Source organism: Hippocampus bargibanti, linkage group LG04, assembly GCF_051943395.1.
Source record: "Hippocampus bargibanti isolate YZ-2025 linkage group LG04, ASM5194339v1, whole genome shotgun sequence".
NCBI lineage: Eukaryota > Metazoa > Chordata > Actinopteri > Syngnathiformes > Syngnathidae > Hippocampus > Hippocampus bargibanti.
The window spans coordinates 633984-651935 of record NC_142737.1 but is presented as its reverse complement, the minus strand read 5'-3'; the positions used below and the strand labels follow the sequence as shown (position 1 = coordinate 651935).

Sequence of the window (17952 nt, the reverse complement as noted above, 5' to 3'; positions counted from 1 at the left end):
TCTCCACTGTGAGACTAATAAAGGCAAATCCAATCCAATCCAATTTTCACCATCTTTGCTCTCATTCTCACCTTTATCACCATCTTAATCATCATTTTCAATTGTCGTTTTGAAAGTTTTTCCGAGGTTACAGTTAAATATTCGTTTCCATTGAGTTGTCAAAAGCGTCAACAATGAAATGAAATCCAAGCACATCAATGATCAATGTATCAATAAAATTGTGCGACGTTTAGATAAAAGACTCTAAATGGTCAATGCAAACACTGACGTCCAATTTTGAGAGGCTCTCATTGCGCCATCTTAGCAAAAACACACACGCCTACGGCAGTGTTTTCAGCAACAACAAAAAAACAACAATAACAGAAGTTATCAATGTAGTGGTAAGACCCAAGATGGCTGCCTTGTGGCTTCAACTATGTGGGGCAACTGATACCTACAGTAGTTGCCCGTTGCTAAATAAAAGAGTTGATTAGGATTGCACGTTTCGTGTTTTTAATAAAGGGTCAAAAACTAGAATTTTAATTCACTGAAAAACAATCACATTGTGACGTCATATTAAATCGACTATTCAGGATCATGCGCTACACAAATTTCAAATAATAATTATCAACAAACATTTCCCCCACTTTAAATTTGTAACGTATCCGATCTCCCATAAATTGTCAACAGCTCGGGGAGACAAACGAGCTAAAAGTAATGCAGATGTGTTCAAAAATCACTGAAACGAACAATTTAAAATTCATTTACGTTACCTTGAAAGTTGAAACCACGGAGAACGTCGTGCGGCCAAACGTCAATCTTCGGAACATTTGACGAACACGTCTTTTGTTTCTACCCGAACCTGAAAGTAAAGACGTACTGTCCGGCTAATAAACAAAGAGGCTTAACTGTGACATTGACCGTAAATGCAGTCACATATTTTGTCCCATTCGGATAAGCGAATTCCGCCGCACGTAGCCTCGCTAACGCTAACGAGCGTGTTCTTGAAAAGATTGGTCAGCAGAGTTAGCATTAGCCGTTAGCCAAGTTCGCGTACCAATTTTGTTGTTGACTACGTTCACTGACTTCGGGAAATTTCGCAACTCTGAAAAGTCGTCCGAGTGTACCGGGGGGGGGGGGGGGGGGGGGTCCGTGTCGAGTGCGTCTCCATGTCAACGTGGGCTGTGGCGTGTCCTCCAACCCTTCGGGGCGTCACGTGGACTTGAGTCGAAGCTCTCGGCATCGTGGAAGCCGCCGTTCTTTTTCTCGGGATGTCCTCCGCATGTCGTCTTCAGGTGGGCTAGAGGACTCCGCCCCCGTTGCGGCACTTGAAGGCGCCGCTGGCGGCGGAGGTCCCCCGGCTGCGTTGCCCCCCTTGGCCTCCAAGGCCTTCTCCGACTCGTACGCCCGCCTGCGCTACACGGACACGTCGTTGCTGGTGTGGCGGCAGCAGCAGGCGGCGTTTCCCCAACATCCGCCATCCTACCTCAGCCGCAGTCAGTCGGCCTGGTACAGTCGCTACGGTAACAGCGCCGTGGTTGTAGCCGACAAAAGCCGCCTGGAAGAGGACCAGGGACGATCCAGGATCTGCGCGCTTATGTAACGAACGCTACAACCAACTCGGAAATCACCTGGACAATCCCTGGAGATGGAAGGGGAGTGCTGGAAGTGCTCAATAATTCCAACCCAAGACTCGATTCTGGAACTAGGGCGAACTGGACTCGGATGATTCTGGAACTCCGATAATTACTAGAATAGCACGCAAAATCTTTTTTTAAGGCTTAATGGACAACCGACACCATTGTTTTGTTTCCTAACTGACATCAGAAAAACGTCTTATAGCGTCAAACATACCCAAAACATGCAGGCTGATATTTTAGTTACATGCAAAACACCAATCAAAATACTTCAAGTGTCCCAAAACGACTTCAAAATGACCCCGGAAATGTCGAGTTTCAGAAGGTCCCACCCTCTTTGTGACGTTGGGAATTTGTGTCAACTAGTATCAAATAGTAGTCTTGGTGCAACACACAACCATACAGCATGGTGTTATTTATGTGTTTTCCTTCTCATTTCGCCATCAACACAGTGTTTTCAGATGAACAAAAAAAGTACCCAAAATGCATTGGGTGTTGCTTTCTCAGTCAGGGGCCTTCCTGACGTGACGTCACGTCACTAACTCAAAAACAAGACTTACTGAATATTCAGTGCGAGTCTTAAAAGGTCAAATCGAGCTCTATGCGCTGGAATCTTTGTCAAATACGCTCAGTAGTACAACTTTATTCATATCCCAGTGGAGAAATGCACACTTCACAGCAGCAAAGTGATGAAAGTAAGAGGAAAGGAAAGGAAGAAGTAGAAAAACAAAATACATGAGCTGCCTTCAAGGTAGCCACTCTCGCGGTGCCATTTTAAAGTCAAAACAACAACAACAACAAAAAACGAAATAACAAATAATAAAAGACGCAGTCATTCAATCTTGAGTACTTTCTGCACCCTCTTTGTTACATGAAGTAGTTCTTGATGAAAGAGGATCAACGCGTCCTTTTCGCCAGTGGATCAAGGACGTCATCGTGGAATGTGCACGTTTGCTACAAGCTAAATGTTAAAAAGCAAACACGAAGCTATAGCATCCATTGACAAAAAAGACTCTCACGTCTCACGTGTCCTTTTCCCACGTAAATCTGCTTCAATTCCAAGCCGCGACAGTTCCACATAGATATTTTACTCAGAGCTCCTCGATGTTACTTTCGCTTTTGACTCACCATTAAAAATGTCAACATTTTTTTCACCCTTTTTCTTGTTCCGTAAACATCTTATATAATGTACACATAATATAGTATAATGTAGTAATGCTGATGAGGTGATACTGGAGCAAGTGGGGCAATCAGGTGTTGGGTATAAAAACACTATCACAGGCCAGTTGTTAGTCAGGACAATAGGAACAATCAGTGGAGCCGCAGGGAGTGGTCCTCTGCTCCCCCCAACCTGAGAGCAGGGACCTATTATAGCAGAGTGCGGCACCGCCATGTCTGGACAGTAGGGATATACAGTAAAGTGTCGTTATATCGATATTCTCGGGAGTTGGAAAAAATATCGATATAACCGGACTATCGATATATCCGATCCCGCGGCATGTACATTTTCTCCTTGCGTTCATAGAAATAGTATCGTAATAAGCAGTACTATCGATATAACCAGACTTTACTGTATATGTAGAGGGCCGAAACTACCAGCAAAAGACTTTAGTTTACTGACGAAGCTTCTTGGTTAAGAAGCGAAACGTCCGACACCTTCAAATTTGTACGGATGACGGCTGAAGAAACCTTTTCATCGATGGACCCCTCCTGTACGACTGAGAGCTTACACAGACTGAAATTCAAAGCTAATTTACTTAACATCCGTAACACTCTGTTTGCCATTTTTGGGGAAGGTAGACACGCTTCGGCAAAAAAGGGGCGTGGCCAAGGTCACTTGATCTTTTTATTTATGAAAAGAAAGGAAGTCAGAAAATAAGAATCCCATATCAGTAATTACACCAAAATGACGTTGTTTGTTTGTTTTTTGTTTTCTTGTGGCTTCTCGTGCGTTGGGCATCGTAGCACACGCGTGTAGCGTGACGACTACACAAGAAGCTACTTTTGTTTGACGAGAAGGCTACTATACAGGAAGCTACTATACAGTGCTGACGTACGGCCCGACGGAGTGCATGCAAAACACATCAAATCACTCTTTTTTTCCTTTTTCTTAGTAAATAAAAAAAAGAATAAAAATAAAAATGAACTAGTAGAGAAACTAAAAAAAAAAAAAAAAAAAACTTGCCCGCATGTCCATCGCACGGAGTCGGATTAGCGGATGACCGATGACGTCCACGATGTCACCACAAGGGGGCGGCGGAGGGGGAAAGCCAAACAAGACAGATTAAAAAACGTAAACCAAGGGTGTCAAACTCCGGTCCCGGAAGCCCGCAATGCTCCATGTTTTCCAAGTCTCCCTGTTGCAACGCACCCGACAGAGGCTGTGTCGCAACAGGGAGACCTGAAAAACATGGAGGATTGCGGCCCTCCGGGACCGGAGTTTGACACCCCTGATTTATTTGTCGTAAACGTTTCAAATATTAAAAACTTGTTTCTACCCCCGCCCACCCTAAACTATTATTGGGCGGGAGGCGGGTCTTCCTGACAGGAAGTCAGACATTGTAGTGTTGGCGGCAAGGCCGTGAAATCTTTTCATTGGCTAGAAACGTCTGGTAAAGAAACACTGCGGCGGCGTCCATAAAAGCAGTGACTCCTCCCCCCATGACCCCTCGTGACCCTCCCCGTGACCCCTGACATATTTGTCAGATTTTTTTTTTTTTTACGGAAGCGTGTCGAGTTTTTCTTTTCCTCCACAAAGAACAAAAATTAAAAAAATAAAATAAAAGACTAAGATGCTAAAAAAACAGATGAGTTTATGTACATACATCAGGGTGTGTGTGTGTGTATTTGAATGTATATATTTATATATTTATATACGTACGCGTATGTGTGTATTTGTGTGTAACAAGTCCATCGGGTGTGTGCATGTATGTGTGTGTGTGTGTGTGTGTTCAGTCTGTGTCTGAGGAAGAGGACGTTCCTGTCGAGGAGCTGTCGTCAGATGAGGAAGACGAACTGCCACTCAAACGACTAGCCCCGCCTCCCGAGGCTCCGCCTCCAGCTTGTTTCTCTAGAAAAAAGGAAAGAACAAACATTGACAAATTTATTCGGGTATTGAAAAGCGTCAATTCCAAAGTGTTTTTTGTTTTTTTTTGCGGTGGGTGCTGATAAAGCGCCGGTCAGACCTCTGGCAATGTTTTTTTTTCCTTCCATGAGGGGGCGGCGATTGCCTTTTGTTAGGAATTCACTTTCTTTTCTGATGAAAGAAGAGAGTCGAAGGTTTCTAACGCTGCATTGAATGTTTATGTCGTCCTAAAAGCCAATATTCTGTGGGTCCTGGAATTTGAGTGAAAATGACGATAACCCTGGAACTGGAGTAGACATATTTATGCATTTCGTCTGGCAATGAATCAGTTAACCAGTAGCGGTTAAAAGGACTGCCGGCACAACCATTCAGTGTCGGGTCATTGTTTGCTTCACCCTATCAGCTTTGTTATGTCTTATCATGGTTTACTCTTGGTTTTGTTAGCTACTTTGGACCTTTTTGTTGGAATGACTTTTTTTCTTTGAGATTTTGTTCCTATTGACTTTCTTTAATACAGCAGTTTTACAGTATTATCTAGATAGCTTTCTAGCTATCTATTTATTTTGTTTTACTCATTGTTTTGTTTGCTACTTTGGACCTTTTTCTTCCTGCTGAACGGACACACTTTTGCACATCGTCTGGCAGTGAAGTAAAGAAGAAGAAGAAAAAAAAAAAATATGTTGGATGCTTTGGAGTTAGCATTAGGCAATACGTTCAGGCTAAATGGAACTGAATGTAACTGGGTTACCACGTAGCGTTTGGGTCCATGTGTCTGTGCGACTCACGCAAGAGCTTCCTCTGCTTCTTCTGCAGGCACGATTTGACGTAGCGCTCGAGTTCTCGGAGCGTGGACGGCTTGAGGGTCTCAAAGTCGATCTCGATCTCGTCCGGGTTGGAGTCCCTCAGGGAAGGTTCCCTGGACTGGATGATGTGCACCACGCGGCCCAGCTTCTCTCCGGGCAGGCGGTTGATGTCCAGACTCAGCTGGCGTTTCTCGTCGTACGACATCGGCAGAGAAGAAGACTCCTCGCCGGCTCCGCCCCCGTCGTCGCCATTGGCCGAGCCTCCCCCCGCCGCCTTGGCGCCTTTTTTGGCTTGTCTACGGGGGTCGCGGATATAACATTAACAAGTATACATTTCATTTCTAAGCGCCTTTCAAAACTCTCGAGGTCACTTTACAGTCACGAGATACGTTTTTGTGTGGGTGAGCAGCGGCGGCCATATACGCCAGCGTTCACTCAACCCCGAATAACTCAAAACACATGGAAAGCTAGCCAGACAGCTAATGGATAGCTAATACATGTACATGGTTAAAAGATAGCGACATCGCCATCAACTAGCCAGCTAACAGCTAATCGATAGCTAATAAACAGCCAGATAGCCAACATCCAGCCAGCCATCTAACATCTAGCAAGCTAGCTAATGGATAGCTAATAAATAGTTGACAATAATAATAATAATAATACATTTCATTTCTAAGTGCCGTTCAAAACTCTCAAGGTCACTTTACAGTCACAGGAAAAAAAAAATCTATGGGTGAGCAGCGGCAGCTACACAGGCCGGCGTTCACATTTGAGGGTGATTTCATTGTGATTATTTTTTAATTATACGAAGGTAAATTGCTAGCTAGCTAACTTTCTACCTATTTGAGTTACTTGTGGGTTGAGTGAACGCTGGCGAGTGTGGCTGCCACTGCTCACCCACAGAAAAACTGATCCTGTGACTGTAAAGTAACCTTGAGAGTTTTGAAAAGCGCTGATAAATAATGTAATGTATGTCATGATGCCAAGAGTGTTTTGTGTATTTTGGATGGGAGAAAGGCATCCAAAACAGTCGAGTTGGGCGACCACTAATTGACTTTGAGAAGGTGATTGCAACCACCTGGGAATGGCCAATTGCCGCTGGGACCCGATTGGCCAGAAGCTCAGGTGGTGCACCTTTAAAGCCAGACTGAGCGAGTCACTTGGAGGAGGAGGAAGATGGACAAAGGACGGCCTGGAGAGCCGTGTTATCTGCGGTCTGCCCAAAACCGACATCCGTTGCGACTTCAAATAAAGAAAACTCACAATACCCTTCCTGCATCGGGCTGAGTGAACTTTCATCAACTTTCCTCCTGCTTGCTGTGTCGCCGCACGACAATGTATTATTATTATTAGTATTATTATCATTTGCTCGCTATTTGCTATCTATTAGCTATCTGTTGGCTATCGATCGGCTAGCTAGCTTTCTACCTATTTGAGTTACTTGTGGGTTGAGTGAATGCTGGCGAGTGTGGCTGCCACTGCTCACCCACAGAAAAACCGATCCTTTTGAAAGGCGCTCATGAATCAGATGTATTATTATTATTATTATTATTATTAATTATACCTTTCTACATGAAAAAAATATTTGGAGGAACCTCAGTTTTGGACCATAATCCGTTCCAGAAACCAAACATCATTTTCCATTATGTTCAATGTAACATTTTTTAATCCGTTTCAAATGTAAAAAAACCCATCAACTTTTTAAAGGGACTATTTGACCGATCGAAGCAGTCGTTGGGCGACGACGGCGGCCGCGCTAGCGCTAGCACTCACCTGGCGGCGGCCACGGTGCTGTTGGCTTTGCGCGCCGGCGCCTTCTTCTGATTGGGCGCTTTGGGCTGCTGGGCGGCGGCCTTGGGCTTCTTCTCGTCGTCGGCTTTATTGGCCTTGGCGGCCGCCTTCTCGCCTTTGTCCTTCTTCTTGTCCTTGTCCTTCTTCTCCTTCTTTTTCTTGGGCTTGCTGACGGGCGCCTGCGACAGGACGGCCAGCTGCTCGTGCACAGCCTTCAGCTGGAGGGAAAAGCTCGTTAGCGTCCGCGGCGAAGCGGACCGGGAAGGCGCGCCGGCTCGAAGGGAGGAGATAAGTAGAACGTTCTTGACCTGGGATTGGCCGGCAGCACCAACCTGCTCCTGTAGCTCAGCCAATCGCGTGGCGCGCTCCTCCTCTGAGTCGGACGACTCGTCTGAGGAGGAGTTGTTGCTGCTGTCGGACGAGGCCGTGCTTTTACTAACCAATGGCGTCGTGGACGGCGCCGACGCCTCCACGCCTTCGTCCGGGATCTTGGCGAAGCGCATCTCAAACACATCCTGCCGGGAGACGGAAAGGAAATGGTGTGCGGAAAAAAAAACGGAACAAAACAATTGTCGTGTTCAACTACAAGGAAAAAAACAACAACAACAACACAACAAACAAATATCGCCATCCAGCGTCTTTCCTTTCGGATGAATAATTGTTAGCTAACTATGTAGCTAGCTGTTACCCGCTTCATTAATAATGGCCCAAACACTGGACATCGAGCTAGCTATCTATGAGCTATATCTATCTATCCACCTACCTACCTACCTACCTAGCTATTAAATATCTCTCTCGCTAGCTATAACCCCATTCAGGTCTTGATGCCTCTATGGAGGTGTTGGGTGATAACGATCGCGCTTGTAAGTTAAATGTACTATTATGATTAATTATATAAAATATAATTTGCTAGCTATTTGCTATCTATTAGCTATCTGGCTAGCTAGCTATTAGGTAGCTAGCTGGCTGGCTATCTAGCTAGGTTGGCTTTCGATTGGCTAGCTAGCTAGCTTTCTATCTATTTGAGATACTTCCGGGTTGAGTGAAGGCTGGCGCGTGTGGCTGCCTCTGCTCACCCACAGAAAAACTTATCCAGTGACTGTAAAGTGACCTTGAGTTTTGAAAGGCGCTTAGGAATCAAATGTATTATTCTTTTAGCTATCCATTAGCTAGCTCGCTAGATATTAGCTGTCTAGCTGTTAGCTATCCAGAGCTGTTAGCTGACTGTCTGTCTAGCTGTTGGCTACTAGCTGTCTAGCTGGCTGGCTGGCTGTTAGCAATGTCGCTATCTATTAACCATGTACATGTACTCGCTATCCATTAGCTGGCTGGCTAGCTATTAGCTGTCTGTCAGGCTGGCTATCTCGCTATTAGCAATTTATTAGCTATCCATTAGCTAATTAGCTAGTACCCTGTGACTGTAAAGCGACCTTGAGAGCTTGGAAATGAAATGTATTATTATTATTATTATAAGCCCAAAAAAGTGACATAACGGCTTCTAAAGTCTCGGCTGTTGGTCTTTTGGTTACCTGTAGCTTTCGCGCCATGGCCACCACCTCGTGGTCGGGGGGGTTGTACTTGTAGCAGTTGGAGAACATTAACCTGACGTCGGTGGCGAAGCTCTGTGGGTCGCAGTATTCGCCTTTGTCCATCTTTTTCTGCAAGCAAAGTGACGAGGCGTTGTAACATACACAACAAAATACTCAACAATTACAACTAAAATAAAGACAATCACAGATTTTCCGGATCATAAAATGATGTTTTTTACACATTCTTGAATTTAATTGAAAAGTGTGACAAGTGCCATTCCAGATTTATTTTGGGTTCTTTTTTTCTAGCTGTGGGTGCCGATAAAGCGCTGGTCAGACCTTTAGCAATTTTTTTCCCTTCCACGAGGGGGCATCATTAGCGCTTTATTAAAGTTTCAGCTGTTGTTAAAGCGCTATATAAATCAATGTATCGTATTGTATTTTGTACAGAGCACAGATAACTCCAGACCCATATAGCTTAGCAATTAATAATAATAATAATGATACATTTAATTTCTAAGCACGTTTCAAAACTCTCACGGTCGCCAAAGTACTGCTTTTTGTCTATATGGAGCTCCTCAATTAATTGCACGACGAATAAAGGTATTCTGATTCTGATCAACGCTTCGTGCCAATGATTTGATGTTAAAGGGTCTAAACAAACCCCGTCAACCTGAATCATTAAACTCTTCAATGTATTTGAAAATATACATTTGGTTTGTTAAGTGAATCTCCGCAACTAATAGCAACACAGTTCAACGTCACCGAAATAATAATGCATTTCATTTATATGCGCCTTTCAAAACTTTCAAGGTCACTTTACAGTCACAGGATCAGTTTTTCAGTGGTTGAGCAGCGGCAGCCAGACGCGCCAGCGTTCACTCAACCCGGAAGTAACTCAAATAGAATGAAATCTAGCTAGCTGGCCAATCATTAGCTCACAGATACCTAGCTAGATAGCCAGTCAGCTAGATAGCGATAGTTCTGAGGTAGCTAACTTACTATCTAGCTAATAGCTACTTAGCTAACAGATAGTAAATCGTTAGCTAGCTAGGTAGTAGTAGTAGTAATAATAATAATAATACATTTCATTTCTAAGCGCCTTTCAAAACTCTCAAGGTCACTTCACAGTCACAGGATACGGTTTTCAGTGGGTGAGCAGCGGCAGCCATGATGATTATGATTAGTGATCAAGGCGCAGGGTCATCTTTTCAAGAAAATCCAGGCTTTTGGGTGCGCCTTGTGAACTGGAAATACGGTAATGCAACCTCCCACGTGCAAAACAGCTTTTTTTTGGATGATACAAGGCCAAATGGGCTATTTTCATCTTGTGACGAGCAAGGGAAGGACGTGAGGGGTGGGCTTACCCTGACAGTGCTGAGGTCCATGGGATGCTTGATGATGTCATGGTAGTCGTGCAGCTCGAGGGCCTCGGCGTCGACGGGTTTGTAGAAAGGCCACGCGTAGGCGGCGTGCTTTTTGGATAGCATCTCCTTCAAGATGGCGTCGCAGTGTTTCATCTGCTCTCCCGCTTTCCCCCCCTTTCGGACGCCGCCGACGGCCACGCCTCCGACTCCTCCTCCCCCGCCGCCGCCCACGTCGCCCGCCGCCGGTTCCTCGCCCGGCTCCCGTCGGGTTTTGGCGGGGCGGGCGGCGGCTTCCCGGCGGGCCGAGGCCAGTTTGGCGGGTTTGACGTCCTGCGCGGTGGGCGAGTCGGCGCGGCCCGCCGAGATGGCCGACGTGGTGGGGGTGGTGGTGTCGGCTTTCCTCTTCACGCCCTTTTTCTGTCGCCGCAAAGAACGGGAATGTATCTTAGCCGTGACGGCGAGCGGGGGAGGGGTCGCCCGGCGCTTACCTTGACGACGGGCTGCGCCGACGGCATCATGGTGGCCGGCGGCTGAGTTGGGGCGGGCGCGGGAGGCGTGGCCTGGACGTTTGTGGGCGTGGTCGAAATGACGGCCGTCTGCGAAGGCGACGGATAGGAGGCGGGGGGCGACGCCGAAGACTCCGCCTGCTGACTCACTGACGCGCAAACACGACAATGGTTATCAAGCCTCGTAGACCCTCCACCCACACCCCCCCATTTTTGATTTTGATGTACAGCGATACCTCGGTTTACAAACCCCTTGTAACTTTTCGGTTTACGAACGTTAAATTGATGAAAATGTTACCTTGGCATACAAACTATTTTTCGGGATACACACGGAGCGCCACAATGAGTGATGTGTCATTCGCGAACGAGCCCGTTCTAACAAGAAAATGGCAGCCGACTGTTTTCAGTCCTCTATCCCCCGCCCCCAGTCTTCGGTTAAAGCCACATGATTGGACAAGAACCCAGCAGCAGGGAGGGGGGGGGGTGGTTTAAATATTAAAGAGACAGGCAGACAACAGAGAGTGTGAGAAAATGGATAGAAAACAGTGAAATTTGGACTGGTTTCAACTTTGATAGTTCAAAGGCAGTGTAGACTGCAAGGTTAAAATATCCCATCAATCAATCAAATAACCCGCACAAGCCATCTGTACACTTGATGCAAAAAGCTATCATCCCAGCTAGACAGAACACAATTGATGAGGAACAAGGTAAAATGATGGCAGAGAAAGCACCTATGAGGGATCATTCCTCAAGATGCTGAAAGAAGAAGGCGACGTTCCTCATCACGTGTTTAATGCTGAGGAAACCGGCCACTCCATTCCATCAATCCATCAACGACCATCACAAAGGTCAATAAAAATGACTTTATTATACAGTACGGTTTATTTCATTAATGATAAAACCAGAGCACATTTATAAGGCACATAAAATAAGGTATATTGTGTGTAGTTTTAAGGCTTAGAAAATTAGAACATTATGTTTTGTGGGAACCTGGGAACACATTATTCTCATTTGAATGGTTTCCTCTGGGAAATTATTTTTTGGGATACACACTTTTGGCCTGACACACTCTGTCTGGGAGCCAATTAAGTTCGTAAGCCAAGGTATCACCGCCTTTTTTTGTTGAAGGTTGTTGGCGTTACCTGTGTTGGCGGCGGCGGGCAGCTGTTTGCTCTTGTTCTTGCCTTTGGGGGCAGGCGGCAGCAGCGCCACTTCCTCCTGAGGCATCTGCGCCACCTTCTGGAGGAAGATCTTCTCCAGCGCCTGCGCCATCAGCACGATGTCGTCTGTCGGCTACGCGCAAACGCACGCCCGTCAGCCGGCAACTTACGGGTCTTCAAGACTTGAAAGTGCCAATCAAACTTGACAAATATGATCTCACACATCATAGACATAAAAATGTCATCAAAAAATCATGTCGTGAAAAAATGTAAACAAAGCATCCCATCACGACTATTTTGCCATCGGCCACATTGTCGTTACGGTTTCCTCTCGGGCGGCCATTATGAATTTGGGGAAGACATTAGAATGTATCATGCCCTCCACATATTACATATAGAGGGACATCATCAATTAATGAATAACTACTTTTCTAATTTAAATGAAAAAATAATGAATGTTATTGTGGTTTACATTTGACAACATGTGAAACTTTGGTTCAGACTTTCGCAAACATCATGGAATTCCATAAGTTTGATTTGCTTTCGCGGACCGAACAAAATCATGGAGCGGGCCAGATTTGGCCCCCGGGCCCTGACTTGGACAACGGTGATCTCGATTGCCGTGGGGTTTTTTCCGGATTTGTTATTAATGGTACGGCTCAGCCTCGCAAGTCTCAGTTTTTACTGTCCGTATTAACGTGTGCACGTTTCCGGCACGGCGACTTTGATCCACCGGTGAAAAGGACACTTTGAGTCTTTTTACTATTTCATCTACAAACAACAAAGCGTGTGCAGAAAAAGTTCGAGATTGCACGACTATGTGTCTTTTAATAATCTTCTTTTCCTTTCGGCTTTTCCCTTCAAGCCGAAAGGAAAAGAAGATTATTAAAAGACAATAATAATAATAATAATAATAATAATAATAATAATACATGTCATTTATGTCGTACTGACGCTCCCCTACCTACAAACATTCGAGTTACGAACAACGGTACATATTAACATTTTGGTAGTAATGCATGTAATAATAATAATACATTTAATTTATAAGCGCATTTTCAAACTCGTAGTATAGTTTTGAAAGCCACTTATAAATGAAATGTATTATTAGTTGTTGTAAAATACATTGTCTGTAAGAAAAAAGAATCTGTTTTAAGTTAGAAATGTATTATTATTATTTCCAGTTGTACATGGACATATCTTTACAGAGCATATACTTTATTCAATGCTTATTTTTCAGCACAAACCAATAGAGGTTACTTATCCAAGCCTTAAACTTATATAAATCTTAAACATACTTTCTAAGCCTTTAACATACATTCCATACAAAATATAGCATTGAAGCAACTTACGAACAAATTCTACTTACAAACGACCGTTTGGAACGTATCTTGTTTGTAAGTTGGGGAGCGTCTACATTGCATTATTTTGCATTGCATTAGATGGCGGTGCCGGTGTGACAAAATGAGCGCCAAAAAATGGCGAGAAGGGCGCTTATTGCGAGGTTTTGATGATGGGATGGCAGTGCATCGGCGGGACACTGGAAAAGAATGCAATGGAGAAGGGGCGCACCTTGTTGTAGATGTAGCAGTTGGTGAACATGGTGTTAAAGTCCTGCATGGCCTCACTGGCGCTCCAGTAGTAGTTGTTCTCCAGACGCTTTTTGATGGTGCCCATGTCCATCGGGTTCTTGATCACTTTGTGGTAATCCTGGTCATATAAGCGCATAGCGACACGTTTAGCCCCCGTCACGTTCCACCCCGGTGAGGCGCCAGGCGGGCGTGACTCACCGCCAGGCACAGCTTGATGGCGTCCACGGGCTGGTAGAAAGGCCACGCAAACTGATGCTTCCACAACGTCTTCACCACCACGTTCTGCATGTACTGCAGTTGGTTGGTTTTCCTGCACACACACCACCCATCATAAGTGCTCTCACTTAGCATTTAGTACAATAATAACAACAACAACACATTTCATTTAGAAGCGCCTTTCAAAACTCTCAAAGAAGGATAAAGGCGAGAAGGCGGCCGCCAAGGCCAATAAACCCGACGACGAGAAGAAGCCCAAGGCCGCCGCCCAGCAGCCCTAAGCGCCCAATCAGAAGAAGGCGCGCAAAGCTAAGAGCACCGTGGCCGCCGCTAGGTCAGTGCTAGCACGTCCGCCGTCGTCGCGGAACAACTGCTTCAATCGGTAAAATAGTCCCTTTAAAAAGTTGGTTTTTTTTTAGATTTGAAACGGATTAAAAAAATGTACATTGATTATAATGAAAAATGATGTTTCGTTTCTGGAACGGATTATGGTCCAAAACTGAGGGATCACTACACCTCAAAATATGTTTTTTTCATGTAGAAAAGTATCATTTATAATAATAATGATACATTTGATTTTTCAAAACTCTCAGGGTCACTTTACAGTCACAAGATAAAATTTTTCTGTGGGTGAGCAGCGGCAGCCACACGCGCCAGTGTTCACTCAACCCCGAATAACTCAAATAGATAGAAAGCTAGCCAGCTAGTACATAGCTAATAGATAGCCAACAGATAGCTAGCTGGATAGATAACCACCTAGATATCTCTTACTAATAATAATAATAATAATAATAATAATAATAATAATAATAATAATAACATTTCATTTCTAAGCACCTTTCAAATCTCCAGGTAAAGTGACCTTGAGAGTTTTGAAAGGCGCTTAGAAATGAAATATTATTCTGATTATTATTTTAAGCCTCCATTAGCAATAAAAGCTACATTGAAATCGATGACGTGCTGATGTCGAGAGTTAGCGGTAGCTCACCTGCCGGGCTTGGTGGGGTTGGTGACCTCCGGCGGAGGCGGGTTGGTGAGGGCGGGGGGACTCGGAGGGGCGGCCTCGGGGGCGTCCGACATGGTGGACGGCGGAGACGCGCTAATGCGGCGTGGGGATGCAGCGTCTGACCGCGGGAGGGAAATGGGGAAAAGGGCCCTCTGTTGGTCCGAGAGGGTGCGAGCGTGCGGGGGTAGGGTGGGTGGGGCGGGGGGGTGTGCCTGCCTGCCTGCCTGCCTGCGTAGCGTCGGTTGTCACTTGCGTTGCTCCTTCAGCTGGACGTTTTCTTCCAGGAGACAAACTCCCATCGTATAACCTGTTTGACAGGACGACCATTTCAAAACCATTTCAAAAGTACAGTGATACCTCGCTTTGCCAACTTACAAACTTTTCGGTTGACCAACGTTAAATTGATGAAAATGTTACCTTGGCAGACAAACTATTTTTCACGATACACACGGAGCTGCCACAATGACTGATGTGTCGTTCGCGAACGAGCCCGTTCTTCTAACAACAAAATGGCAGCCGGCTTGTTTTGGTCCTCTATTCCCCGGCCCCAGTCTTCGGTTAAAGCCACGTGATTGGTCGAGAACGCAGCAGTGAGGTGAGGTGGTTTAAACATTAAAGAGTCAGGCAGACGACAGTGAGAGTTTGATAGTTCAAAGACAAGGTGTAGACTGCAAGGTTAAAATAGCCCATCAATCAGGCTCCACAAATAATCCGCACAAGCCATCTGTACACTTGATGCAAAAAGTTATCAACCCTGCTGAACAGAATACAATTGATGAGGAACTAAGTAAAATTATCGCAGAGAAAACGCATACAAGTGATCAATCCTCAAGATGGTAAAAGAAGAAGGTTACGTTCCTCATCAAGTGTTTTAACGCTGAGGAAACCGGCCACTCCATTCCATCAACGACCATCACAAAGCGTCTGTGTAAGCTCTCAGTCGTACAGGAGTGGTCCATCGATGAGAAGGTTTCTTCAGCCGTCATCTGTACAAAAGTGAAGGTTTCGGACGTTTCGCCTCCTATCCAAGAGACTTCGTCAGCGAACTAAAACTAAAAAAACACTTTAGTTCGCTGACGAAGTCTCTTGGATAGGAGGCGAAACGTCCGAAACCTTCACTTTTGTACAGATGACGGCTGAAGAAACCTTCTCATCGATGGACCATCACAAAGCGACTTTATTATACAGGAGTTTATTTATTTAATGATAATACCATAGCACATTTATTATACATAAAATAAGGTATATTTTGTGTAGTTTTAAGGCTTACAAAGTAGAAAATTGTGTTTTATGGGGACCTGGGAACGGATTATTCTCATTTTAATGGTTTCCTATGGGAAATTAATTTTTGGGGGACACAGTCTGTCTGGGAACCAATTAAGTTCGTAAGCCAAGGTATCACTGTAGTTACAAACAGATGACATATTATTTTCAAACTTCATGCACCCCTCTCTATTTTATTAATTGATTGATAAGATTTGGGAGGCAAGTGTCGCCCGCTTGAAACGTTTCTTCCCGTTCATGTTGAGTGAGATCTTGTCACAATTTTGGGCACCGTTATAACGTGACATTTCTCTTCTTAAAATGAGTAACTATTTTTTTTCCAAGTATGCTTTCCGAACTTTGAAAATAATACCAGGCAGCCTTTGAAACTTGTTTCGGTTGACTAACACGTAAAGTGTTGTCGTTTTTGGTTTTTAAAGGATTGAAAAAACCGATGTGAGCTAAAAAAAAAAAAAAAAAAAAAAAAAAAAAAAAAAAAAGCAAATGTTTCCTTTGATGGTAGCATGACGACCATTTGCAAGCAAAGTACGCGCAACAAGGTGTTCAAAAGTCCAACAACGAGTGCATCCAAGCATGTGAAAAGCCAAAGAAAAAGTGAACTCGCCTGGATTGGCGGCTTGCAGCTGCTTAACGACGGCGGCTAACGCACAAAGCTAACGGCCAACAGTGGCGGCTGCTGGGCCGATTCACGCACGGAGCCCAGCCGTCAGCCGACCACATCTCGGCGCGGACGAAAGCCCTTTTTGTCGGCCGACGTGGGCGCGAACGTGGCCTCGCGATGAAAGGCGCTCGGGGGCTTGCCCGTTTTCTCACAAGAGCAGCGCGACGCTCGCTAGCTCGCTAGCTAGTGCAAAAAGATGGCGGGCAAGCCGACGCACAAGAGCGGCTACGCGAGCTAGCTCTGCAGCGTTCGTCATATCGCTGCCGCCCGGAGAAGCGAGAACGGGCGACGGCGTCCCGCACCCCCCGCGGACGAAATAAAACACGCGAAAGGAGTTGGCGGTGAAAGCAACAAACAACAACGAAGCTAGCTCGGCGGCTGGCCGGATGGCCGCCGGAGTGTTATAATTAGCACGTTAGCATGTTAGCTGAGCTTTGTCTGAAGGCGCCGAGCGGCCAGGCAGCCTCCCGACGAGCAGCGACACTTTGCGGCCGAGCCGAGCCCGAGGGGGTCCCGAACCCCCACCTTCACGGTGCCCGCGGACGTGTTTACTTTGGGCTTGGTCCTCCGGTGTGTCCAATGGCGGCCTCCGCTCACTTTCCCGGATGATTTGGATTTAGCCAAGTAGCATAATAGATGAGTTATCAGCTGTCTGTTCTACGCGCAGTCGTAGTGACTAAACGCGTCATTGCTGTTGTTGTGTCCCGATTGGCTGGCAACTCAGTCACTGCGTCGTGATTGGTCATAGTGGGCTTCTCGTTTTTGACATTTCTTATTGGAGGCGAAGGGGAAAATTGTACTGTGCTCTGATTGGTTGAAGGGAAGGCAGCGCTAATGGGGATTGGTTCGGAATATTCGTTTGGCGCTCGGCTGGTGAACTCCATTTCCCATGATGCAATGTGTCACGTTACTACGTCAGCTAGCGACGACGACCGTGTTTGATTTGTCAAAAACGGGGAGAAAAAAATGTCAAAAGTTGAAATGTCGATAAGCTCTAAACTCCACACCCATCAAAGTATTGGATTTTCATTAATAAAGTTGTGGAATGAGGGTGTGAAATATCAATCAATCAATCGTGGTAAAATATAATGTGTATTTGAGATATTTCATATTTAACTGTTTGCATTTATATACGTCTTTATATGTAATTCAGTTTTACTGCCCTTACTTTTACCTGTGTTTTTTATTCGCTGCGTATTTGCACTGTAGTAGAGGTGTTGCACACAGACCATATTTGACAATAAAACTTGTTAGCTAGCTAGCTTTCTGGCTATTTGAGTTACTTCCGGGTTGCTCACCTGAAGAAAAAGCGATCCTGTAACTGTAAAGTGACCTT

General features: G+C 45.2%; 2 protein-coding genes across 12 annotated transcripts; one reads left to right on the top strand and one right to left on the bottom strand.

Annotated features, from left to right (window-relative positions):
* Positions 1-753: 753 nt before the first annotated feature.
* Positions 754-2462, top strand: brd3os (BRD3 opposite strand). Its single transcript, XM_088993369.1, has one exon. It carries the CDS (start codon positions 1262-1264, stop codon positions 1580-1582), a length of 321 nt encoding a protein of 106 aa, XP_088849495.1. The 5' UTR covers positions 754-1261; the 3' UTR covers positions 1583-2462.
* Positions 2463-3444: 982 nt separating this feature from the next.
* LOC148898607 (bromodomain-containing protein 3-like) lies at positions 3445-17326 on the bottom strand. Of its 11 annotated transcripts, none has more exons than XM_088993358.1 (12): positions 17169-17326; positions 14892-14978; positions 14654-14789; positions 13648-13759; positions 13430-13567; positions 11840-11990; positions 10680-10846; positions 10192-10608; positions 8825-8953; positions 7278-7810; positions 5487-5800; positions 3445-4686 (listed from the first exon to the last, which is right to left on the bottom strand). In XM_088993358.1, exons 3-12 carry the CDS (start codon positions 14743-14745, stop codon positions 4568-4570), a joined length of 2172 nt encoding a protein of 723 aa, XP_088849484.1. In that variant the 5' UTR covers positions 14746-14789; positions 14892-14978; positions 17169-17326; the 3' UTR covers positions 3445-4567. The 11 variants fall into 11 exon arrangements, with proteins under 11 accessions (XP_088849484.1, XP_088849485.1, XP_088849486.1 ...); XM_088993359.1 differs by having other exon boundaries at positions 14896-14978; XM_088993360.1 differs by having other exon boundaries at positions 14900-14978.
* Positions 17327-17952: the final 626 nt, after the last annotated feature.

What these genes read in the sequence shown, in the direction of transcription:
- brd3os (XM_088993369.1), top strand. Translation starts at nt 1,262, where the DNA reads ATGTCGTCTTCAGGTGGGCTAGAGGACTCCGCCCCCGTTGCGGCACTT.
- LOC148898607 (XM_088993357.1), bottom strand. Translation starts at nt 14,745, where the DNA reads ATGTCGGACGCCCCCGAGGCCGCCCCTCCGAGTCCCCCCGCCCTCACC. An exon ending in CCATCAAGCTGTGCCTGGCG is followed by an intron (nt 13,568 to 13,647) that starts GTGAGTCACGCC and finishes TTATATGACCAG; the next exon opens with GATTACCACAAAGTGATCAA. An exon ending in GAAGCAGAGGAAGCTCTTGC is followed by an intron (nt 4,687 to 5,486) that starts GTGAGTCGCACA and finishes CCTTTTTTCTAG; the next exon opens with AGAAACAAGCTGGAGGCGGA.